At 43.3% G+C, this 20,582-nt stretch overlaps 1 protein-coding gene across 2 annotated transcripts in view; it reads left to right on the top strand.

Moving 5' to 3' along the window:
• The window catches only part of ARFGAP3 (ADP ribosylation factor GTPase activating protein 3), a 62,119-nt gene that overhangs the window by 8,630 nt on the left and 32,907 nt on the right, over window positions 1-20,582 (top strand). For both annotated transcript variants that reach the window (XM_054542944.2, NM_001132926.2), the window contains 5 exon segments: window positions 1,081-1,199; window positions 7,736-7,808; window positions 13,262-13,393; window positions 14,432-14,515; window positions 17,101-17,188. In XM_054542944.2, coding sequence (XP_054398919.2) covers window positions 1,081-1,199; window positions 7,736-7,808; window positions 13,262-13,393; window positions 14,432-14,515; window positions 17,101-17,188 — 496 coding nt within the window.

The raw sequence follows: 20,582 nt of genomic DNA, 5'->3' as shown, positions 1-20,582 counted from the left end.
GGAGTGTTTCCAGGCAGGGCTGCTTCCCTCACTAGCATTCCTTTACATGAATGGTAGGATCCCTGCTGATGCTTCAAGGATAAGGCATGTTTGAGATGGTACACAAACCTAAATTCTCTTCACTATGTATAGTGTGCATTATTAAAATATATACATGATAGCCCGGGTGCAGTGGCTCACGCCTGTAATCCCAGCACTTTGGGAGGCCAAGGCAAGTGGATCACAAGGTCAGGAGGTCGAGACTATCCTGGCTAACACGGTGAAACCCCGTCTCTACTAAATATATAAAAAATTAGCCGGGAGTGGTGGCGGGCGCCTGTAGTCCCAGCTACTCAGGAGGCTGGGGCAGGAGAATGGCATGAACCCGGGAGGCGGAGCTTGCAGTGAGACGAAATCGTGCCGCTGCACTCCAGCCTGGGCGACAGAGCGAGACTCCGTCTCAAAAATAAATAAATAAATATATATATATATATATATATATATATATATATATATATGTATATGAGATAATCTGTAATATACTATATAAATCGTATAGTAAACTGGGCACAGTGGCTCGTGCCTGTAATCCCAGCACTATGGGAGGCCGAGGCTGTCGGATCACCTGAGGTCAGAAGTTCGAGACCAGCCTGTCCAACATGGTAAAACCCCGTCTCTACTAAAAATACTAAATTAGTTGGGTATAGTGGTGTGAGCCTGTAGTCCCAGCTACTCCGGAGGCTGAGGCAGGAGAATCAATTGAACCCGGAAAGCGGAGGTTACAGTGAGCCGAGATCACACCATTGCACTCCAGCCTGGGTGACAGAGCGAAACTCTGTCTCAAAATAAAAAAAGTACCTAATATAGTAATTAACTATACTAATTTATAATTAATATAATTATATATAATGTAATAATAAAAGAGCATGAAATTTGAGGCTTTTAAAGAAACCTAGGTAAGATATTTTCTAATAATATTACAATCCCAAAGTTTACATTATAAAGGTTAAACAGTTTTCAAACTAAGTCATTTACTGTATCTTATCGGATAATTTATTTGGCTAACATAAATTAGTAACTGAATTTAACATTTTTTTTCAGGTGTGTTTTGATTGTGGTGCCAAAAATCCCAGCTGGGCAAGCATAACCTATGGAGTGTTCCTTTGCATTGATTGCTCAGGGTCCCACCGGTCACTTGGTGTTCACTTGAGTTTTATTCGGTAAGTGAATCTTCTCTCATTGGGGTGAGATTGATTACATTGTTACATGGGTGTTTTTTTCCCTTTTTTCTTTTCTTTTTTTGAGACAGGGTCTTGCCTTGTCACCTGTCACCTTGGCTGCAGTAGTGCCATCATAGCTCACTGGGCTCAAGCGAACTCAGCCTCTACAAAAAATAAAAAATGTTGTGGTGTGATGATGTATAACTGTAGTCCTAGTTACTCAGGAGGCTGAAGTGGAAGGATCACTTAAGCCCAGGAGTCAAGGCTGCAGTGAACTATGATCTTGCCGCTGCATTCCAGCCTGGGCGACAGAGTAAGACCCTGCTCTTAAAAAAAAAGAAAGAAAGAAATGTGATTTTCAGTGTTGCCATACAGTATTAAAAGGCGAGGCCTTTAAGAATTGATTGAGCCCTCATTGGTATGGATTAATGGGTTATCATGTAAGCAGCTTTATAGGAAGAGGAGGAGAGACCTGAGCTAGCACGCTCAGCGTTCTCACTAGGCGATGCCCTGTGCTGCCTCTGGACTCTACAGAGTCCAGCCAGTAAGAAGATTCTTACCAGATGTGGCCCCTTGACCTTGGACTTCCAGCCTCCTTAACTGTAAGAAATCAACTTCTTTTCTTTATAAATTACCCAGTTTCAGGAATTCTGTTACAAGCAATGAAAAACCGATTTATGACAATCATCTTCTAATAATTCAGCAGTACAAAATACAGACTCATGGGAGAAGGGGAATCAGGTGCTGTGGGTCTGTCCTATGTCCACCAAAGTGGAGAGTTTATGTCGATGATGAGACACTCTCCTTGTATCAGGGCTTCACTTCCAGTGTAATCTTACAGCTCTGGCTTCCAAGGACACTAATATCACAAAGCCTGAGTGAATGATTTTTAGTGGCAGTTTCAAATGTTTATAACATGAAGGTCTTTTTTATCCTTTTATCTGAAGACTTGGGCGCATTAGCCCCTCTGGTGAGTAAACCGTCTTCTACTTCTGATACTCTATGGCAATAGCCCATATGGGGCCTTTTACGTCAGAAGAAGACACCACCTTTGGACTGACAGTCTGATGGGATAACCCCACAGTCCAGTGGGAGGCAGGACTATTTATGAAATGAAATAAAGTGAAATAATAAAAGAAATAATGGAAAGATCCCCAGGGCTTGGAAGCCAAGCAAGGCCTGCATGTCAGCTGCCACAGGCCCTTGCCAGGACAACTTCTGCAGGGCGCCCTCAAACAGCCGTGGCTTAGTCATTGCTGCCTCCCCCAGACAATTTCCAGAGATTTCCCTACTCCATCTTTTCTAGGGAAGGAACCAGCTAGGCTGCCCATTTGGAATTGTGGCAAGCAATCTTATATTATGACTTAAGGAATATTGAAATATTGATAGAACGTGATTATTAAAAAGGAGCATTTGTTTCTATAGGATAAAATCTATTATAATTCTTTGTCTTTTTTTTTTTTTTTTTTTTTTTTTGAGATGGAGTTTCGCTCTTGTCGCCCAAGCTGGAGCGCAATGGCGCAATCTCAGCTCACTGCAACCTCCACCTCCTGGGTTCAAGCGATTCTCCTGCCTCAGCCTCCCGAGTAGCTGGGATTACAAGCGCACACCACCACACCCAGCTAATTTTTGTATTTTTAGTAGAGATAGGCTTTCACCTTGTTGGCCAGGATGGTCTTGATCTCCTGACCTTGTGATCCACCCCCCTCGTCCTCCCAAAGTGTTGGGATTACAGGCGTGAGCCACTGTGCCTGGCCTTGCCTTCTGTTTTCTGCTAAGAGTTTTATAGTTTTAGGTCTTACCTTTAAGTCTTTGATTCATTTTGAATTAATTTTTGTTCATGATGTCAGGTAAGAGTTCAACTTCATTCTTTTGTATGCGGATACCTAGTTTTTCCATCACCATTTGTTGAAAAGACTGTCTTTTCCCCATTGAATCAAACTTGGGTTTTTTTGTTGCTGTTTTAGGTTTTTTTTTTTTTTTTTTTTTGAGGCGGAGTCTTGCTTTGTCACCCAGGCTGGGGTGCAGTGGCACGATCTTGGCTCACCTCAACCTCCGCCTCCCAGGTTCAAGTGATTCTCCTGCCGTCAGTCTCCTAAGTAGCTGGGATTACAGGCATGTGCCACCACGTCTAGCTAATTTTTGTATTTTTAGTAGAGACAGAGTTTCGCCATGTTGGCCAGGTTAGTCTCGAACTCCTGACCTCAGGTGATCCGCCCGCCTCAGCCTCCCAAAGTGCTGGGATTACCCCGGCTAAAGCTTGTTTTTAATGTACTTTGTTTTCCAGATTGATCATTACCAGTTAACTTATGGTAACCTACCCTGCCCAGAGCAGATGAAGACTAGACTCAAGGCAATACCTAGTTGCTTCTCTTCCTTCTGTCTTTACTGTGTTCTTTCCCTCTTTCGTTCTGTTAAGTCTCGCCCATTATAACCTGGCTCTCCTTCTTCCTCATCACTAAAGAATACTTCCAGTTTAAGCCATTCCAGGAAATCGGGTAGTTTTATGATGTGTTCCTCCCTGAGGGAAGGACTGACCTAGAGCCTGAGGGGCGGTACAGCAGGATCTGTTTGGGCCATTGCAGGTTTAATCACTGACCTTTTAAAAGTCGGATAAATAGAACTGTATGAATCACAACACTTGTAAATGATTCAAAAACAACAATTAAAATTCATGATACAACCTTAGGGCAGGAATCCAGGATTTGGGCAAGAGAAAGTCAAGGATGAGAAGGTACTCAGTATTGTTTTTGTTGTTATTTTTAAGGCAGAGAAGAGCTCTTCTTTAAACATTTTTATTCCTTAAAAAAAACTGGGGGGCCAGACACAGTGGTTCACACCTGTAATCCCAGTACTTTGGGAGGCCAAGGTGGAAAGATCACTTGAGCTTGGGAGTTTTTTGGGTTTTTTATTTGCTTTTTTTTTTTCTTTGAGACAGAGTCTCACTCTGTCCCCTTGGCTGGAGTGCAATGGCATGATCTCAGCTCACTGCAACCTCCGCCTCCCGGGTTCAAACGATTCTCCTGCTTCAGCCTCCCAAGTAGCTGGGATTACAGGTGTGTGCCACCACACCCAGCTAATTTTTGTATTTTTAGTAGGGACGGGGTTTCACCATGTTGGCCAGGCTGGTCTTGAACTCCTGACCTCATGTGATCCACCCACCTCAGCTTCCCAAAGTGCTGGGATTACAGGCATGAGCCACAGCACCTGGCCGAGCGTGGGAGTTTGAGGCTGCAGTGAGCTATGATCTCACCACTTCACTTCAGTCTGGGTGACAGAACAAAGACCCTGACTCAAAAAACAACCACCACCAAAAAAAAAAAAAAAAAAAAAAAACCACTAGCTAATTGGGAAAAAATCCAAGCAGTCCCAAAATATATGAAGTCTCTCCTCTAGAATACTTTCCCCTCTTCTTCCCCTCCCACTGCCAGACACACACACACACTGTTTCCTGTGTGGCATGGGTGGTGTGCATATTTAAGTGGAGTTTTTTTTCTTTAACTAGAATTTCAAGTCAATAAATTTACAGAGGAAAAATAATTTATAAGTTATGGCTTTCGCCAAGTGAAAGGGGGAAGGCAGATTAAGAGTATATGGAGAGGGCAAGCTGCATTGGTTGCCGACTGCTCCCAGAGTGGACTTGATTGAACTGACCTCTGCACCTTTTCACCTCCATTGCTGGGATCTCCATGTTTCAGGCTGCTCCTCCCCTCTAGCTCTGTTTCTTCTCAAGTTTGCCGTTACGTATTTTATGAGCTTATTAAAGGTGAATGGGATCCCTGCATCGATCTTGTTGGCCTGGGGTTAGGAACAGGCTTAAATACAATGTAAATAAGAAGATAGACTGCAAAGTTATGCATGAGAGATAGAAACTAAGTCCTGTGCCCACCTATGGTTGGAAAATAAGGCAAAGTTTAAAAGAGGTAACGTTTGCAATGAACTTGGAAGGTTTGGTGAGGTTTTGATAATGGAGACAAGGCCAGGCATGGTGGCTTGCGCCTGTAATCCCAGCACTTGGGAGGCCGGGGTGGGAGGATAGCTTGAGCCCAGGAGTTTAAGACCAGCCTGGGCAACATAGTGAGACCTCATCTCTACAACAACAAAAAAAGATAATGGAGACAAGGGAGGGAAAATTGAGGTCAGCACTCGGACCTTCAGATATAAAAGCAGGAAAAAGCGAAATGCTTCGTAGCGAGTTTTTGTATGCATAGGAAAATAAAAAGAAGTAAGGGTGGAAGGAGAGGATCTGTGTCATATTGTGAAGCGCTTTAGCTGCCAGGCTGGGAGCTAAAAGTTCACTCCTGAGGCCCTGGAGGGGTGAGGCATGTGGGGAGGCTGACTCAGCCTGGGCACAGCAGGAGACAGCATCAGGAAGAGGTGAGGACCGAGGCTGAGGATGCAGGAGTGGGGGTGCGGTGAGGGAGTCAGTGGGGAGGCAAATCTGAGCAGTCCTTTCCTGGCCTTGGGTGTGTTCCTTACCTCTGAATGTCTTACTTTCCTTCTCTTGAAAGTGAGGGTGAGAATACTAGGACCTGCCGTATAGGGTGTTGGCAGGAGCAAGCAAGAGAGCCCCATACAGCCTGGCACATAGTGAGCCCTAGAACATGTTGATGATGACCAGGACAGAATCTGGGCTCCTGCTCGGTGGACACTGGGGAGAACCTTTTTATGATGTTAGTGTAGAAAGGCAACGCTTTTCATGACCTTATAGAGGTAATCAAACAAGATATAAACAAAGGGCTGCTGACAAGTTGTTACTGAGATTGTCTATAAGTAAAACTCTAGATTAATAATGGTATGCACTTTGGGAGGCTGAGATGAGGGGATTGCTTGAGGCCAGGAGTTCGAGACTAGCCTGGCCAACATGGCAAAACCCCGTCTCTACTAAAATTACGAAAATTAGCCAGGTGTGGTTCCGCACGCCTCTAATCCCAGCTACCTCTGGAGGCTGGGGCACAAGAATTGCTTGAATCCAGAAGGCAGAGGTTACCATGAGTTGAGATTGCATCACTGCACCCTAGCCTGGGCAACAGAACCGGGCTCTTGTCTGAAAACAAAAAAAAGGTATGGTTCACTGGGCATGGTGGCTCACACCTGTAATCCCAACACTGAGAGGCTGAGGTGGGAGGATTGCTTGAGCCCAGGAGTTCTAGACCAGCTTGGGCAACATAACAAGACCCTATCTCTATTTAAAAAAAAAAAAAAAATGCCGGGCACGGTGGCTCATGCCTGTAATCACAGTACTTTGGGAGGCCAAGGCAGGTGGATCACCTAAGGTCAGGAGTTTGAGACCAACCTGACCAACATGGAGAAACCCTGTCTCTGCTAAAAATACAAAAATTAGCCGGGCATGGTGACACATGCCTGTTATCCCAGCTACCCAGGAGGCTGAGGCAAGAGAATCACTTGAACCCAGGAGGCAGAGGTTGCGGTGAGCCAAGATTGCACCATTGCACTCCAGCCTGGGCAACAAGAGAAAACTCCGTCTCAAAAAAAAAAAAAAAAAAAAAAAAAAAAAGCCCAGCGTGGTGGCCACCATCTACTTGGGAGGCTGAGACAGGAGGATTGCTTGAGCAATCCTGGTTGAGGCTGCAATGAGCTGTGATCACACCACTCCATTCCTGGGGGGTGATGGAGTGAGACCCTGTCTCAAAAAAAAAAAAAAAAAGAAAGAAAGAAATTAGTAAATATAAGGGCAGCACAAAGGAAAGTTTTGGTGGACCTGAAGCTTCTTTTCTTTTCTTTCTTCCTTGCCCATTTTGTAAAAGGTCTTCTGCCTATACGCATTCTAAAATACCCACATTCCTTTACAGTGAGTGTAGGGCAAGCTATTACCGAATAACAGCCTCTGCTTTTTGCTCATTTCTGTGGATTCAGTATAAAGATTCTAACATTGTTGCTTTACCATCAACCCCTTGGTGAATGTGCATTGTTGAGGCTGTACTCACTGCCTTTACTTGTTTCAGATTTGATCTTACACTGGAGAGAAGTCAGGCATAAGGTCTGGCAGGGGCAGGAAGTGCTTGTAGCTTTCACTTCAGGAGCATGAAATCTTGTGTTTTTTCCTCTCTCTGCTGGTCATGATGTTGGGTAGGTCTCTTCTACCTTGTGATAAGAGAATGAGCATCCTCCAAGCTTCTGGTAGGGATCAAACTGGACAAGTAGATCACCGATCTGAAAACATCCAAACAGTGCATCTGTTTCGAGTAGAGACACATTACCAAATTTTAAATCATATCCAACCAAGGATGGGAGGCAAAGAGTTGGTGTCGTTCCAGCAGCCCGCTGACACTTGTCATGTCCCCATGCGCTGCATTCCGGGAAGGACGAGAGGAGCTAGGGGTTGCTCGCGCCAACCATCATCCACTCTGGAGTCCTAGCATCCCAAAAATGTGGGTCCCAAAAGTGTGGGTCCTTGTTGACACAAACTTAGAATTCTTTAGGATCCTAAAGCCTAAGGAAACCTTGTTCTCAAAAGCTCACTGATTTTGATCCCGGGGATAAAAAATATTAACAGTAATATTCTTTCCATTTAGATCTACAGAGTTGGATTCTAACTGGTCATGGTTTCAGTTGCGATGCATGCAAGTTGGAGGAAACGCTAATGCAGTAAGTTCATCTCAAACTCGTCATTTTCCTTCTTGTTTAAATATTTCTTATGCTATAACAGTAAAGAAGCTCAGGCTAGGTGCAGTGGCTCATGCCTGTAATCTCAGCCATTTGGGAGGCCGAAATTACAGGCGTTTGGGAGGATCACTGGAGCCCAGGAGTTCAAGACCACCCTGGGCAACATGGCCAGACCCTCTATTTATAAAAAACAAACAGGTCGGATGTGGTGGCTCACGCCTGTAATCCCAACACTTTGGGAGACTGAGTCGGGCGAATCACTTGAGGTCAAGAGTTCGAGACCAGCCTGGCCAACAGGGTGGAACCCCATCTCTACTAGAAAAAAAAAAAAATAGCAAAAATTAGCTGGACATAGTGGCACACACCTCTAATCCCAGCTACGCGGGAGGCTGAGGCAGAAGAGTTGCATCAACCTGGGAGGCAGAGGTTGCAGTGAGCCGAGATCACACCACTACACTCCAGCCTGGGTGACAGAGCGAGACTCCATCCCAAAAAACAAACAAACAAAAAGAGTTCAATACTTGAAAGTTTGGGAGGCCCTATGAGAAGAAGCAGAGAGCCTGATGGGTTTTGGAGATGGACAGACCGAGTTGACTTGTTTATTCAAAAATCTGTTAAACACCTAATAAATAGGAAGCGTTGGCTAGCTGCTGGGGATATAGTGACAGACAAGACAAGCAAGATCCCCAGCTGGGCACAGTGGCTCATGCTTGTAATCCTAGAACTTTGGGAGGCTGAGGCAGGCAGATCTCCTTGAGCCCATGAATATAAGACCGACCTGGACAACATGGCAAAACCCCGTTTCTGCAAAAAATGCAAAAATTAGCAAATCATGGTGATGCATACCTGTAGTCCCAGCTACTCGGGAGGCTGAGGTGGGAGTATCTCTTGAGCCTGGGAGGTAGAGGTTGAAGTGAGCTGAGATCGCACCGTTGTGCTCCAGCCTTGGTGACAGAGTGAGACCTTGTCTCAAAATAATAAATAAAAATAACCAAGATCCCCTGTTATAGACAGAGGCAGTCAGAGAGTAATCAAAGAAATATGTTCACAGGAAAATAACAGGAAAATAACAGGCAGTTATAAGTGCTTTAAGAAAATTAAAACAGGAAGTAAGGGTACAGAGAAACTGGAGGCTTCTTTATGACAATAGTTTTTTTTAATAACTGGGGTGACTTTTGTGGTTAGGATGGAATGTTTGTATTTAAATTAATATTTAACTTCTTAAATCTACAAATTAAAAAACCCATTCTTTTTTTTTTTTTTTTTTTCTGAGATAGAGTCTGGCTCTGTTGCCCAGGGTGGAGTGCAGTGGCGCTATCTCGGTTCACTGCAACCTCCACCTCCCGGGTTCAAGAGATTCTCCTGCCTCAGCCTCCTGAGTAGCTGGGACTACAGGCGCACGTCACCATGCCTGGGTTTTTTGGTATTTTTAGTAGAGACGAGGTTTCACCATGTTGGCCAAGCTGATCTCAAACTCCTGACCTCAAGTGATCCGCCTGCCTTGGCCTCCCAAAGTGCTGGAATTACAGGCATGAGCCACCGCGCCCAGCCAAAAAACCTATTCTTCATGTCTTTAAATATAGCAAATGTTGTGTGTTAATTTCTAAACACAAATATAAATATCGTGTGTTAAGTTCTGTGAAAAAATAACCTTAAAATATTCAATTAATTTACAGTTTTGAAGAACTGATTTCCTTAACCCCATTTACAAACCTAATTAAGGATTTTCTTTTTTTTTTTTTGAGATGGAGTCTCGCTCTGTCGCGCAGGCTGGAGTGCAGTGGCACGATCTCAGCTCTCTGCAACCTCCACCTCCCAGGTTCACACCATTCTCCTGCGTCAGCCTCTCGAGTAGCTGGGACTACAGGCACCCGCCACCACGCCCAGCTAATTTTTTGTATTTTTAGTAGAGACGGGGTTTCACCATGTTAGCTAGGGTGGTCTCGATCGCTTGACCTCGTGATCTGCCCGCCTCAGCCTCCCAAAGTGCCGAGATTACAGGCCTGAGCCACCACGCCCGGCCTAATTAAGGATTTTCAAACATTTTAAACTTGATTTACAAATTCAGTATATTTGATTATCTCAAACACTGAACTGGCAGCCTTACAAATCTAGCCAGCCAAATCTTGCACAGCACTGGTAACCTATTCATCAGGCCAAAATGGTGTAGATGGAGTAAATGGAATTCCTTTAGGCGTTTCTTATACGCTAAAGTATAAGAAATCAAATTTGTGTGCATTTCAAATAAAAATTATGGCCAGGCATGGTGGCTCATGCCTGGAATCCCAACACTTTGGGAGGCTGAGGTGAGAGGATCACTTGAGTCCAGGAGTGTAAGACCAGCCTGGGCAACATAGTGAGACCTTATTGTACAAAAGACTTAAAAATTAGCAAGGCATAGTGGAACCTTCCTATAGCCTCAGCTACTCAGGAGGCTGAGGCGGGAGGATCACTTGAGCCCAGGAGTTCAAGGCTGCAGTGAGCTGTGATCATGCCATTACACTCCAGCCTGGGTGACAGAGCAAGACCCTGTCTCAAAAAAAAAAAAAAAAATTATATATATATATATGTGTGTATATATATATATATATATATATATATGTGTGTATATATATATATATGTGTGTATATATATGTGTATATATATATGTGTGTATATATATATGTGTGTATATATATATATATGTATATATATATAGTTGAAGTCAGAGGTCTAAAATAGCAGTTTCCAAAATGCTAGTTTCTCAATCTTTTTCTTCATTGTCCCTAAGCATAAAAATCAATTAATTAGATAATTTTCCATTTAAATTGGATCCAATATTTCCCTAATGAGATAAATTAAATACTAAGAAATACAATTTTGTCAGGTAGAGATGACCTTTGGAAGGCCATAAACCATTGTAATAACTAAGATTTTTTTTTTCACTTTTCAAGAAACAATTTTTGCCCCTCTTAATTAAAAATAGATGCCTGGCCAGGCATGGTCGCTCCCACCTGTAATCCCAGAACTTTGGGAGACCGAGGCAGGAGGACCACTTGAGCCCAAGAGTTCAAGACAAGCCTGGACAACAAAGTCTACAAAAAAAAATTTTAAATTAGCCAGGCATAGTGGTGCATGCCTGTAGTACCAGCCACTTGGGAGTCTGAGGCAGAAGAATCACTTGAGTCCAGGAGGTTGATGCTACAGTGAGCAGTGTTCACCGTGCCACTGTACTCCAGCAGACTGGGTGACTGGGTAATCAAGCAAGACCGTCTCAAAAAAAAAAAAAAAAAAGTATGCCTTAGATGTTTCAAGTTTGTTGTTTTTTTTTGTTTTGTTTTGTTTTGTTTTTGAGATAGAGTCTCACTCCTATTGCCTAGGCTGGAGTGCAGTGGCAAAATCATAGCTTACTGCAGCCTCAACTTCCTGGGCTCAGGTGATTCTCTCACTCAGCCTCCCAAGTAGCTGGGACTACAGGCAAGTACCACCATGCACAAGTTTTTTACATTTTTAGTAGAGACAGAGTTTTGCCGTCTTGCCAGGCTGGTCTCAAACTCCTAGGCTCAAGTGATCTGCCCACCTCTGCCACCCAAAATGCTGGAATTGCAGGCATGGGCCGCCGGGCCCAGCCAGTGTTTCTTACTAATTTTTTATTAATTTTCTGTTTTTTTGTAGAGGCGTGGTCTCACTTTGGTTCCCAGGTTGGTCTCAAATTCCTGGCCTCAAGCAATCCTCCTGCTTTGGCTTCCCAAAGTGCTAGGATTACAGGCATGAGCCACTGTGCCCAGCTCAAGCATCTTTTTAGAAACCTTTGCCCATTATCATGATGTTCACAAACTTGTTCCTAAACTTAGCACTGATGGTTTGACTTACCTCTTCTTATTTCTAAGCCTTCCCAAGTCCAAACTCCAGAAAGGAGCTTTCTCATCTCAAGCCATCAGGGGTCGGGGGACATGGGGAGGGAAGGCTCAGATGAGTGGTCATTCAGTTTACCCAGTGGAGCTGTGAGTTATGTGCTTGGAACCATCCTTTTTGTATTTGAATCCTAACTCTGTCCCTTGCTACCCATGTGACCTGGGGCACGTTGTTGAACCTCTCTGTGCTTCATTTTCCCCATCTGTAAAGTGTAGACAGCAGTAGTGACTGTCTGATAGTGTTACTATGAGGGTTGAATGAGGTGATGCCCATGAAGCATTCACAACAGGATCCGGAACATGCGGGTGACCAATATCATTATCAGTCAAGTTAGGTTCATCAAAGGATCACTTGTATAGGTTTTTAGAAGACCTGTTTTAATTAAGATATGAATTCTATAATTCATGTCTGTACATGGATCCTCATGAAGTGGGTAAAAGCAATTTCTTTTAATTGTTTAAATACTTGTTTTATCATCTTACCTATATTGTAGTCTCTGTTAATGATAAAATAGTGTTGAACGAGGTAAATGTTAATGTAGCCCCTCACTAATTTGTCAAAAATTCTGATTTACTGGAATCCATTTTGAGATTGATTGTGGACGAGGTGTAGTGGTTCATACTTCTAATCCCAGCACTTTGGGAAGCCACGGTGAGAGGACTGCTTGAATCCAGGAGTTGGTGGCTGCAGTGAGCCATGATCATGCCACACTACACTCCAGCCTGGGTGACAGAGTCAGACCATCTCAAAAAACAAAGAAAAGGGCCAGGAGCAGTGGCTCACGCCTGTAATCCAGCACTTTGTGAGGCCAAGGCAAGTGGATTCCTTGAGCTCAGGAGTTCGAGACTAGCAACATAACAAGACCCCATCTCTACAAAAAATACAAAAATTAGCCAGGCGTGGTGGCACACACCTGTAGTCCCAGCTACTTGGGAGGCTGAGGTGGTGGGATCACTTGAGCCCAGGAGGTGGAGGTTGCAGTGAACCGAGATGGAGCCACTGCACTGCAGCCTGGGTAATAGAGCAAGACTCTCTCAAAAAAAAAGAAAAGAAAAGAAATGAATTGCTTATGAATTAAAAGTAGTCCTGAGTAGAAAGCTTCTCCCCAAATAAAGTTCACAATGACAGAGATGGTTTAATGAACAAATGAGGACTAGTTATTTCATTTTGTAATGCAAGTCTCAAAGCTAGTTTTTGTTGTTGTTGTTGTTTTGAGATAGAGTCTTGCTCTGTTGCCCAGGCAGGAGTGCAGTGGCATGATCTCAGCTCACTGCAAGCTCCACCTTCTGGGTTCACCATTCTTCTGCCTCAGCCTCTCCCAAGTAGCTGGGATTACAGGCACCCGCCACCACGCCTGGCTAATTTTTTGTATTTTTAGTAAAGGCAGGATTTCACCATGTTAGCCAGGATGGTCTCGATCTCCCGACCTCGTGATCTGCCCGCCTTGGCCTCCCAGAGTGCTGGGATTACAGGCATGAGCTACTGCGCCTGGCCATAGGTAGTTTTACCAAAATATTAATCTGCATGCTTTTCTCTGTAGTCTTCCTTTTTTCATCAACATGGGTGTTCCACCAACGACACCAATGCCAAGTACAACAGTCGTGCTGCTCAGCTCTATAGGGAGAAAATCAAATCGCTCGCCTCTCAAGCAACACGGAAGCATGGCACTGATGTAAGTCACTGGAGGCTGGATTGTTTCCTTTAGATACATGTTCACTTAGTAGAAAAAGTGATTTTTATCCTGAATAGTAAAACTTTTCTACCTGAGTTGTCTTACAAGGAATTAGTGTACAGTAGATTGTTACTATTTGAAGTAGTTATGTTCTGTGAATTCATCATGAGTACTGGATTAGTGAATACTAAAACATTGCTCCTAGGAGAAATACAGGATTAGGTTCTTATAAGCTCTTGTCTCATTTTCATCAACTGATCAATACATAACCTTATTTAACATGTGTTTCTATTTAAAGACACCTTTTTAAATATATATTGATGGCTCATGAATATTGAACTCACAGCCAAGGACTATAACTCAGCCCAGAATGAAGCTTATTTAATGCCTGGATTTTCTCCATGAGGCACATCACAGCCTTCATGTGCTTCAGAACATTAGATAGCCCTTCAGTACTGCACTTGAGGGCATCTTAAAAAACGACATCCTCAATAAAAAGCATGGGAATATGAAGAACATAGCACGAAATAAACTGCAGAAAGGACATTTGTTATGAGAACTGAAACAAGAAGGCAGAGTAGTGTGTCTTGTTCTTCCTCAGCTGAGAACGTGCTTCTCTGGCAACTCATTTTTCGCTGCACTATTCTCCAAATGACTGAAAACACCACGAGGACTGATTTTGGGTTAAAAGTAAATTTTAGCAAGTAGGCAAATTCATAAATATGGAATCCATGAATAACAAGGATTGATTATCGTTTGGAACCTGCATTTAGATATGAAGTCTTTGATCTTTCCTTTTCAGAAATGGTTTACGTGTTTGAGGTACTTGACTTCCTCAAGGTTTGGAAGCAAAATTTACTGGACGATAGATTACTGAAGTGCATGCAGAGGTCCTCTGTAGGGATGTTACTGATTTTATAAGAATGGAAAGCACCAATCTTTAGGAAACAGGTCGCTATAAGGGAAGTGAAAGGTATCAAATAAAATCCTTTACAGGCCGGATGAAATGCTCAGCCCTACATTGTTTTTTTGTTCTAGCTGTGGCTTGATAGTTGTGTGGTTCCACCTTTGTCCCCTCCACCAAAGGAGGAAGATTTTTTTGCCTCTCACGTTTCTCCTGAGGTATGTATTATGCTTCACATCATTTTAAAGTGTGCTTACTCTGACAGTTAACAAAAGGTACATATTTAAAATGTTAGGATGTAGGCTAAGCTCTTGTAACAAGAAGTCCTGAAACATAACTACTGAAGAGAGAAATGACATTATCAACAATTCCAAGGTTAGGCTGTCTGCCGTTGCCTGATGGACTTCCTTTGCTGTTCTCAGCATGTGGCTTCCATCTCAGGGTCTAACGCAGCTGCTCCAGTTTAAGACTCCCAGCTTAAGAGAAAAGGACAAGCATCCTTGAGAGCTAATGCCCTGTTCTTTTATTTATTTATTTTTGGGGGGACTGAATCTGGCTCTGTTTCCCAGGCTGGAGTGCAGTGGCACGATCTCAGCTTATTACAGCCTCTGCTCCCTGAGTTCAAGTGATTCTCCAGCCTTAGCCTCCCGAGTAGCTGGGACTACAGGTGCGCACCAACACACCCAGCTAATTTTTTTTTTTGAGATGGAGTTTCGCTCTTGTCACCTAGGGTGGAGTGCAATGGCGTGATCTTGGCTCACTGCAATCTCCGCCTCCTGGGTTCAAGCGATTTTCTTGCCTCAGCCTCCCGAGTAGCTGGGACTACAGGTGCTCGCCACCACACCTGGCTAATTTTTGTATTTGTAGTAGAGACGAGGTTTCACCATATTGGCCAGGCTGGTCTCGAACTCCTGACCTCAGGTGATCCCCCTGCCTTGGCCACCCAAAGTTCTGGGATTATAGGTGTGAGCCACCGTACCCCACCACAAATGCCCTATTCTTTTACAGAAAAAGTCTAGAGGTCGCTCCCATCCCTTCTACTTATGTTCTATAAGCTGGAATTTAGTTGCATGTCTTATCTAGCTGCCAGGGAGAACTGAGAATTTATTACTAGTAGTGTGCCACAGTTCAGTTCAGAGCTCTGAAACGGACTAAAAATGAAGACATTTTTAATAGGGGTTTCATTCTCAGTGCCCCAGTTTTGCTGTTTATGTAGTATTATCTCAAAGCTATTGGGTGAATTAATGCAGGTAAAAGTACTTAGTACCTGGCACAAAGCAAGCCTTCAATAAGTGCTCTAAATATTGCTGTCTTCATCTTCGTGAGCTGATAGCGACAGTGACAGCAATCCATAGTACTTCTGTGGCCTCTCCTCGCATCGCTTAGATCTATAGGGAGAGTAAAGCCTAAAAGGCCACGATATTTACTATTTGGCCCTTTCTTTTCTTTTCTTTTTTTAAAGACGGAGTTTTCCCTCTTGTTGCCCAGGCTGTAGCGCAGTGGCGCGATGTCGGCTCGCTGCAACATCCGCCTCCCGGGTTCAAGCGATTCTCCTGCCTCAGCCTCCCGAGTAGCTGGGATTATAGGCATGCGCCACCACACTTGGCTAATTTTGTATTTTTAGTAGAGGCAGGGTTTCGCCATGTTGGTCAGGCTTGTCTCGAACTCCTGACCTCAGGTGATCCACCAGCTTCAGCCTCCTAAAGTGCTGGGATTATAGGCATGAGCCACCACACCGGGCCTACTATTTAGCCCTTTAAGGTAACGTGTGCCTACCTCTGTCTTGGAACGTCATATGTTCTGCCAGCTACTCTAGCTCCGCCCAGTCCCACTGGGTAAGGAGCACGATTTGTTGAACTCTTGCTCAATCTATTGTTTAATTTTCTTTTTTTCTTTCTTTTCTTTTTTTTTTTTGAGATGGAGTCTTACTCTTCTGTCACCCAGGCTGGAGTGCACTGGCACAATCTCGGCTCACTGCAGCCTCTGCCTCCCGGCTTCAGGTGATTCTCCTGCCTCAGCCTCCCAAGTAGTTGGGATTACAGGCCCACGCCACCACGCCCGGCTAATTTTTTTTATAGTTTTAGTAGAGACAGGGTTTCACCATATTGACCAGTCTGGTCTCGAACTCCTGACCTCAGGTGATCTGCCTGCCTCAGCCTCCCAAAGTGCTGGGATTACAGATGTGAGCTACTGTGCCCAGCTTATTCCTTAATTTTCAATTTAAAACTACGTAAAGTTGTACAAGTTGTTAAAGCTTGTTTTTTTTTTTTTTTTTTTGCTATTATAATTTGCACATACTTATTAGCATTGTCACAGTCAGTAGTTACCAAAAATGGTTATCAAGAAAGAGGAGAACAGGCCAGGCATGGTGGCTCATGCCTGTAATCTCAGCAGTTTGGGAGGCCGAGGTGGGAGGATCACTTGAGCCCAGGAGTTTGAGACGAGCCTGGGCAGCATAGTGAGACTCCTTCTCTACAAAAAATTTAAACTTTAGCTGGGCGTGGTGGCACATGCCTGCAATCTCAGCTACTCAGGAGGCTGAAGTGGAAGCACTGCTTGAGCCTGGGAGGTCAAGGCTGCAGTGAGCTATGATTGTGCTTCTATACTCTAGCCTGGGCAACAGAGCAAGATCCCGTTTCTAAAAAAAAAAGAAAGCAAGAAAAAAATAGATATGCCTTCCTTTCCATTAACAGGGACTCAGAACGTGGCTGTTTAAATTGTTAGGTTTTTCCCGTGCTTTGATTTGTTTTTTATGGCTGTTTTCTTGCTTTGTCTGCTAATGACTTTTCTTACCTTGTTTCAGGTGAGTGACACAGCGTGGGCATCAGCAATAGCGGAACCATCTTCTTTAACATCAAGGCCTGCGGAAACCACTTTGGAAAATAATGAAGGTGGAGTCCTTAGAACTGTCATGTAATACTATTCTATGGTTCAGTGGCATGCTATGAAACTATTAAACAGTAAGACGGGCCAGGCACAGTGGCTCATGCCTGTAATCCCAGCACTTTGTGAGGCTGAGGCGGGAGGATCACCTTAGCCCAGCAGTCAGAGACCAGTGTGGGCAACATAGTCCCCATCTCTACCAAAAAAAAAAAAACTGAAACCTAAAAATATTAAAATGTAGACCCCCTTCTGTCTTTTTTTTTTTTTTTTTTTTTTTTTTTGAGACAAAGTCTTGCTCTGTCGCCCAGGCTGGAGTGCGATGGCATGATCTCGGCTCACTGCAACCTCCACCTCCTGGGTTCAAGCAATTCTCCTGCCTCAGCCTCCCTAGAAGCTGGGATTACAGACATGCACCCCACATCTGGCTAATTTTTGCAACATGGTTTCACCATGTTGGCCATGCTGGTCTCGAACTCCTGACCTCAAGTGATCCACCTGCCTTGGCCTCCCAAAGTGCTGGGATTACAGGCGTGAGCCACCACACCTGGCCGACCCTTCTGTCTTAACAGGAAGAAATATTCATAATAGACTATAAAGTGGGGGAACAATATTACTGAACATGGATAATCATTTTTGTAAAAGAAGAAAAACATACCAAAAACATTCTGGAAAGCACATAGCAAATTGTTAAATAGAGAGTGAAATTACTGAGGATTTTTAGTTCTTCTTGATACAGTGTTGAAGTGTCTGAACTTTTATAATGAGTATGGGTTACTTTTATCATCAAAAACAAAATTTCAATTTAAAAACTTATAAAAATAGTTGATACATAATGATTCACATTTGGTGACTTTCTTATAGGATTACATTTATTGTAAATATATCAGTTGCTTACATATTACAAATCACTTGTGACATGAGTAGTCAGCTCTTTCTGTTTTAAAATTGTGCATCCTTTGTTAGGCCAGAATGTTAGTGTAAATTAACAACAAAAATATAACTTTGGACAACTAAGCAGTGAGTTCATGGGTTATGATACCATAAGAAGTGCTGGCTTATATAAACTGAGCCTTGAACAATTCTAAGGAACATAGCGTAACAGGAAAGATGAAGCAGTCACCAACCGTGGGTTGGGGGATAGTATTGAGAAAATTTCTGGCAAGGATTTTGCTGGACGGTAGGAGAGTAAGTGGTACTTATCAAGAAAGTAGTCCTAGGAGAGAGAGGCACTCAGCTCTGTCCCAGAGTGGAGTCATGTTGTAAAGAAAAGGAGTCGCATAGCCAGGCATGGTTGTGCATGCCTGTGATCCCAGCTACTAGGGAGACGGAGGCAGGCAGTTCTCTTAAGCCTATGAGTTTGAGGCTGCAGTGAGCTATGATTGCACCACAGCACTCTCCAGTGTGGGTGACAGAGAGAGACCCTGACTCTAAAAAAAAAAAAATAAGAAAAAGAAAAGGAGTCACTTCCTTTGTATTGAGTTATAGGTGTAAGGGTGGGAATGTCTGAGATTTCCATCAAACAGTAGAATGCTGATTTTTCATTTTACTGGTATAGGAGTAGACATATCAGTGAATCAGGATAAGAACATTTCATATCCTGGGTAACAATGGGTTATTTGATGAACGGAATTTGGACAAGTGTCTGGCATTTTAGAAACAAATAATAAAACAAAGTAGAATTTCTTCTTTATTCTTTACACCAGGCTAAATTCAGGTAGTTCAAAGATTTACATGAAAATATGATTATCCTAGAAGAAAACATGGATAAAGCTTTTTTATTATCCTGAATTGGGGAAGCCCTTCTATGCATATTCAAATCTCATAAAAGGAAGAGGCTAATAAATCTGGTGACATAAAAATGTAACATTTCTGTTTTGAAAAAGTACTTTAAAGTGAAGACAAATGATAAACTTGTATTTGCAATTCATATGTAGACAAAAACGGCTTGTTTCCTTACTATGCAAAGAACTCTGATGTGGTTGTTTTGTGGATGATTTGCACCGTGTGATTTTTTTTCATATTGTTTTTTAAGACATATGACCGTAGATGCCTGCAAAGAAGACATTTATACACCTCTAACTGGAGTTTAGTTTTTTTATTTCTTAGCCTTACACTACACTGCGGCCACATTTGCCCTTGGGTGTTTTTCTGCCTGCGTTTGCTTTTTGTTTTGCTTGGAGTGTGGCTCTGCCTTGATTGGCATGGGCTGCCTCTTTATTGGGGTTCAGCTTTAAGACCAGCCAGCGAGCACTCCCAGTCACAACTGCATTTGTGCATTTTTTCTTCCTCACAGCATAGCAAACACCAGTTCTGGAAATTACTGCGTCTCCTAGTTTGCATGTCCACTGTGTGTCCCCTCTGCTGAGCTGTGAGCTCCTCCAGAGAGAGATTGTTTTTTAAGATGAGAAATCTACCTGAGCCGTTGATTGATTTACCGTTATCAATCAGAGAGAAGAGAAGAAAGAATTCCCACAATCTCCTAACTAACAAACAGGAACAGTGCGTTATATATCTTTTGTGAAAGTACGGATAATTTAACTATTTTCACTATTATAATTTATTAGCATAAAAGGGCTTTGAGGCCAGGCGCAGTGGCTCATGCCTATAATCCCAACACTTTGGATGGCTGAGGCGGGTGGATCACTAGAGGCCAGGGGTTCAAGGCCAGCCTGGCCAACATTGCAAGACCCTATCTCTACTAAAAATACAAAAATTAGCCAGGCATGGTGGTGCATGCCTGTAATCCCAGCTACTCAGGAGGCTGAGGCAGGAGAATCCCATGAACCTGGGAGGCGGAGGTTGCAGTGAGCCGAGTTTGCACCACTACGCCCCAGCCTGGGCAACAGAACAGGACTCTGTCTCAAAAAAAAAAAAAAAAAAAGGCCGGGGGCTTTGAGATTGAGGGTTAGCCACAGGAGATGTGTGTAACCTCTGAAGTCCAGATGTCTCAATTTGTTTTAACAGAAACCCTAGTAACTAACACAGAACAAGAATTTTTTTTTTTTTTTTTTTTTTTTTTGAGACAGTTTCAATTTTTTGTATTTTTAGTGGAGACAGGATTTCACCATGTTGGTCAGGCTGGTCTTGGACTCCTGACCTCTAGTGATCCACCCGCCTTGGCCTCCCAAAGTGCTGGGATTGCAGGTGTGAGCCACCACGCCCAGCCAGAACAGGATTTTTGAAACTTTTAAAAAAAATTTTTATAGGGATGGGGCCTCACTGTGTTGCCCAGGCTGGCCTCAAAGTCCTGGGCTCAAGCAATTCTCCTGCCTCGGCCTAAGATTTTTTTTATTGTAATCGTCATTCATAGCTGAAGAGTTAGTTTATAAAAGTTTATTGTTTAGAATTTCATTTCCTTTTGCACCTGCAACAGTACTTTCATCTTCTGTGCCCAGAAATTTT

This window comes from Pongo abelii, chromosome 23 (assembly GCF_028885655.2).
Source record: "Pongo abelii isolate AG06213 chromosome 23, NHGRI_mPonAbe1-v2.0_pri, whole genome shotgun sequence".
NCBI lineage: Eukaryota > Metazoa > Chordata > Mammalia > Primates > Hominidae > Pongo > Pongo abelii.
The sequence above is the reverse complement of the archived record's forward strand: the minus strand, read 5'-3'. Positions and strand labels throughout refer to the sequence as shown.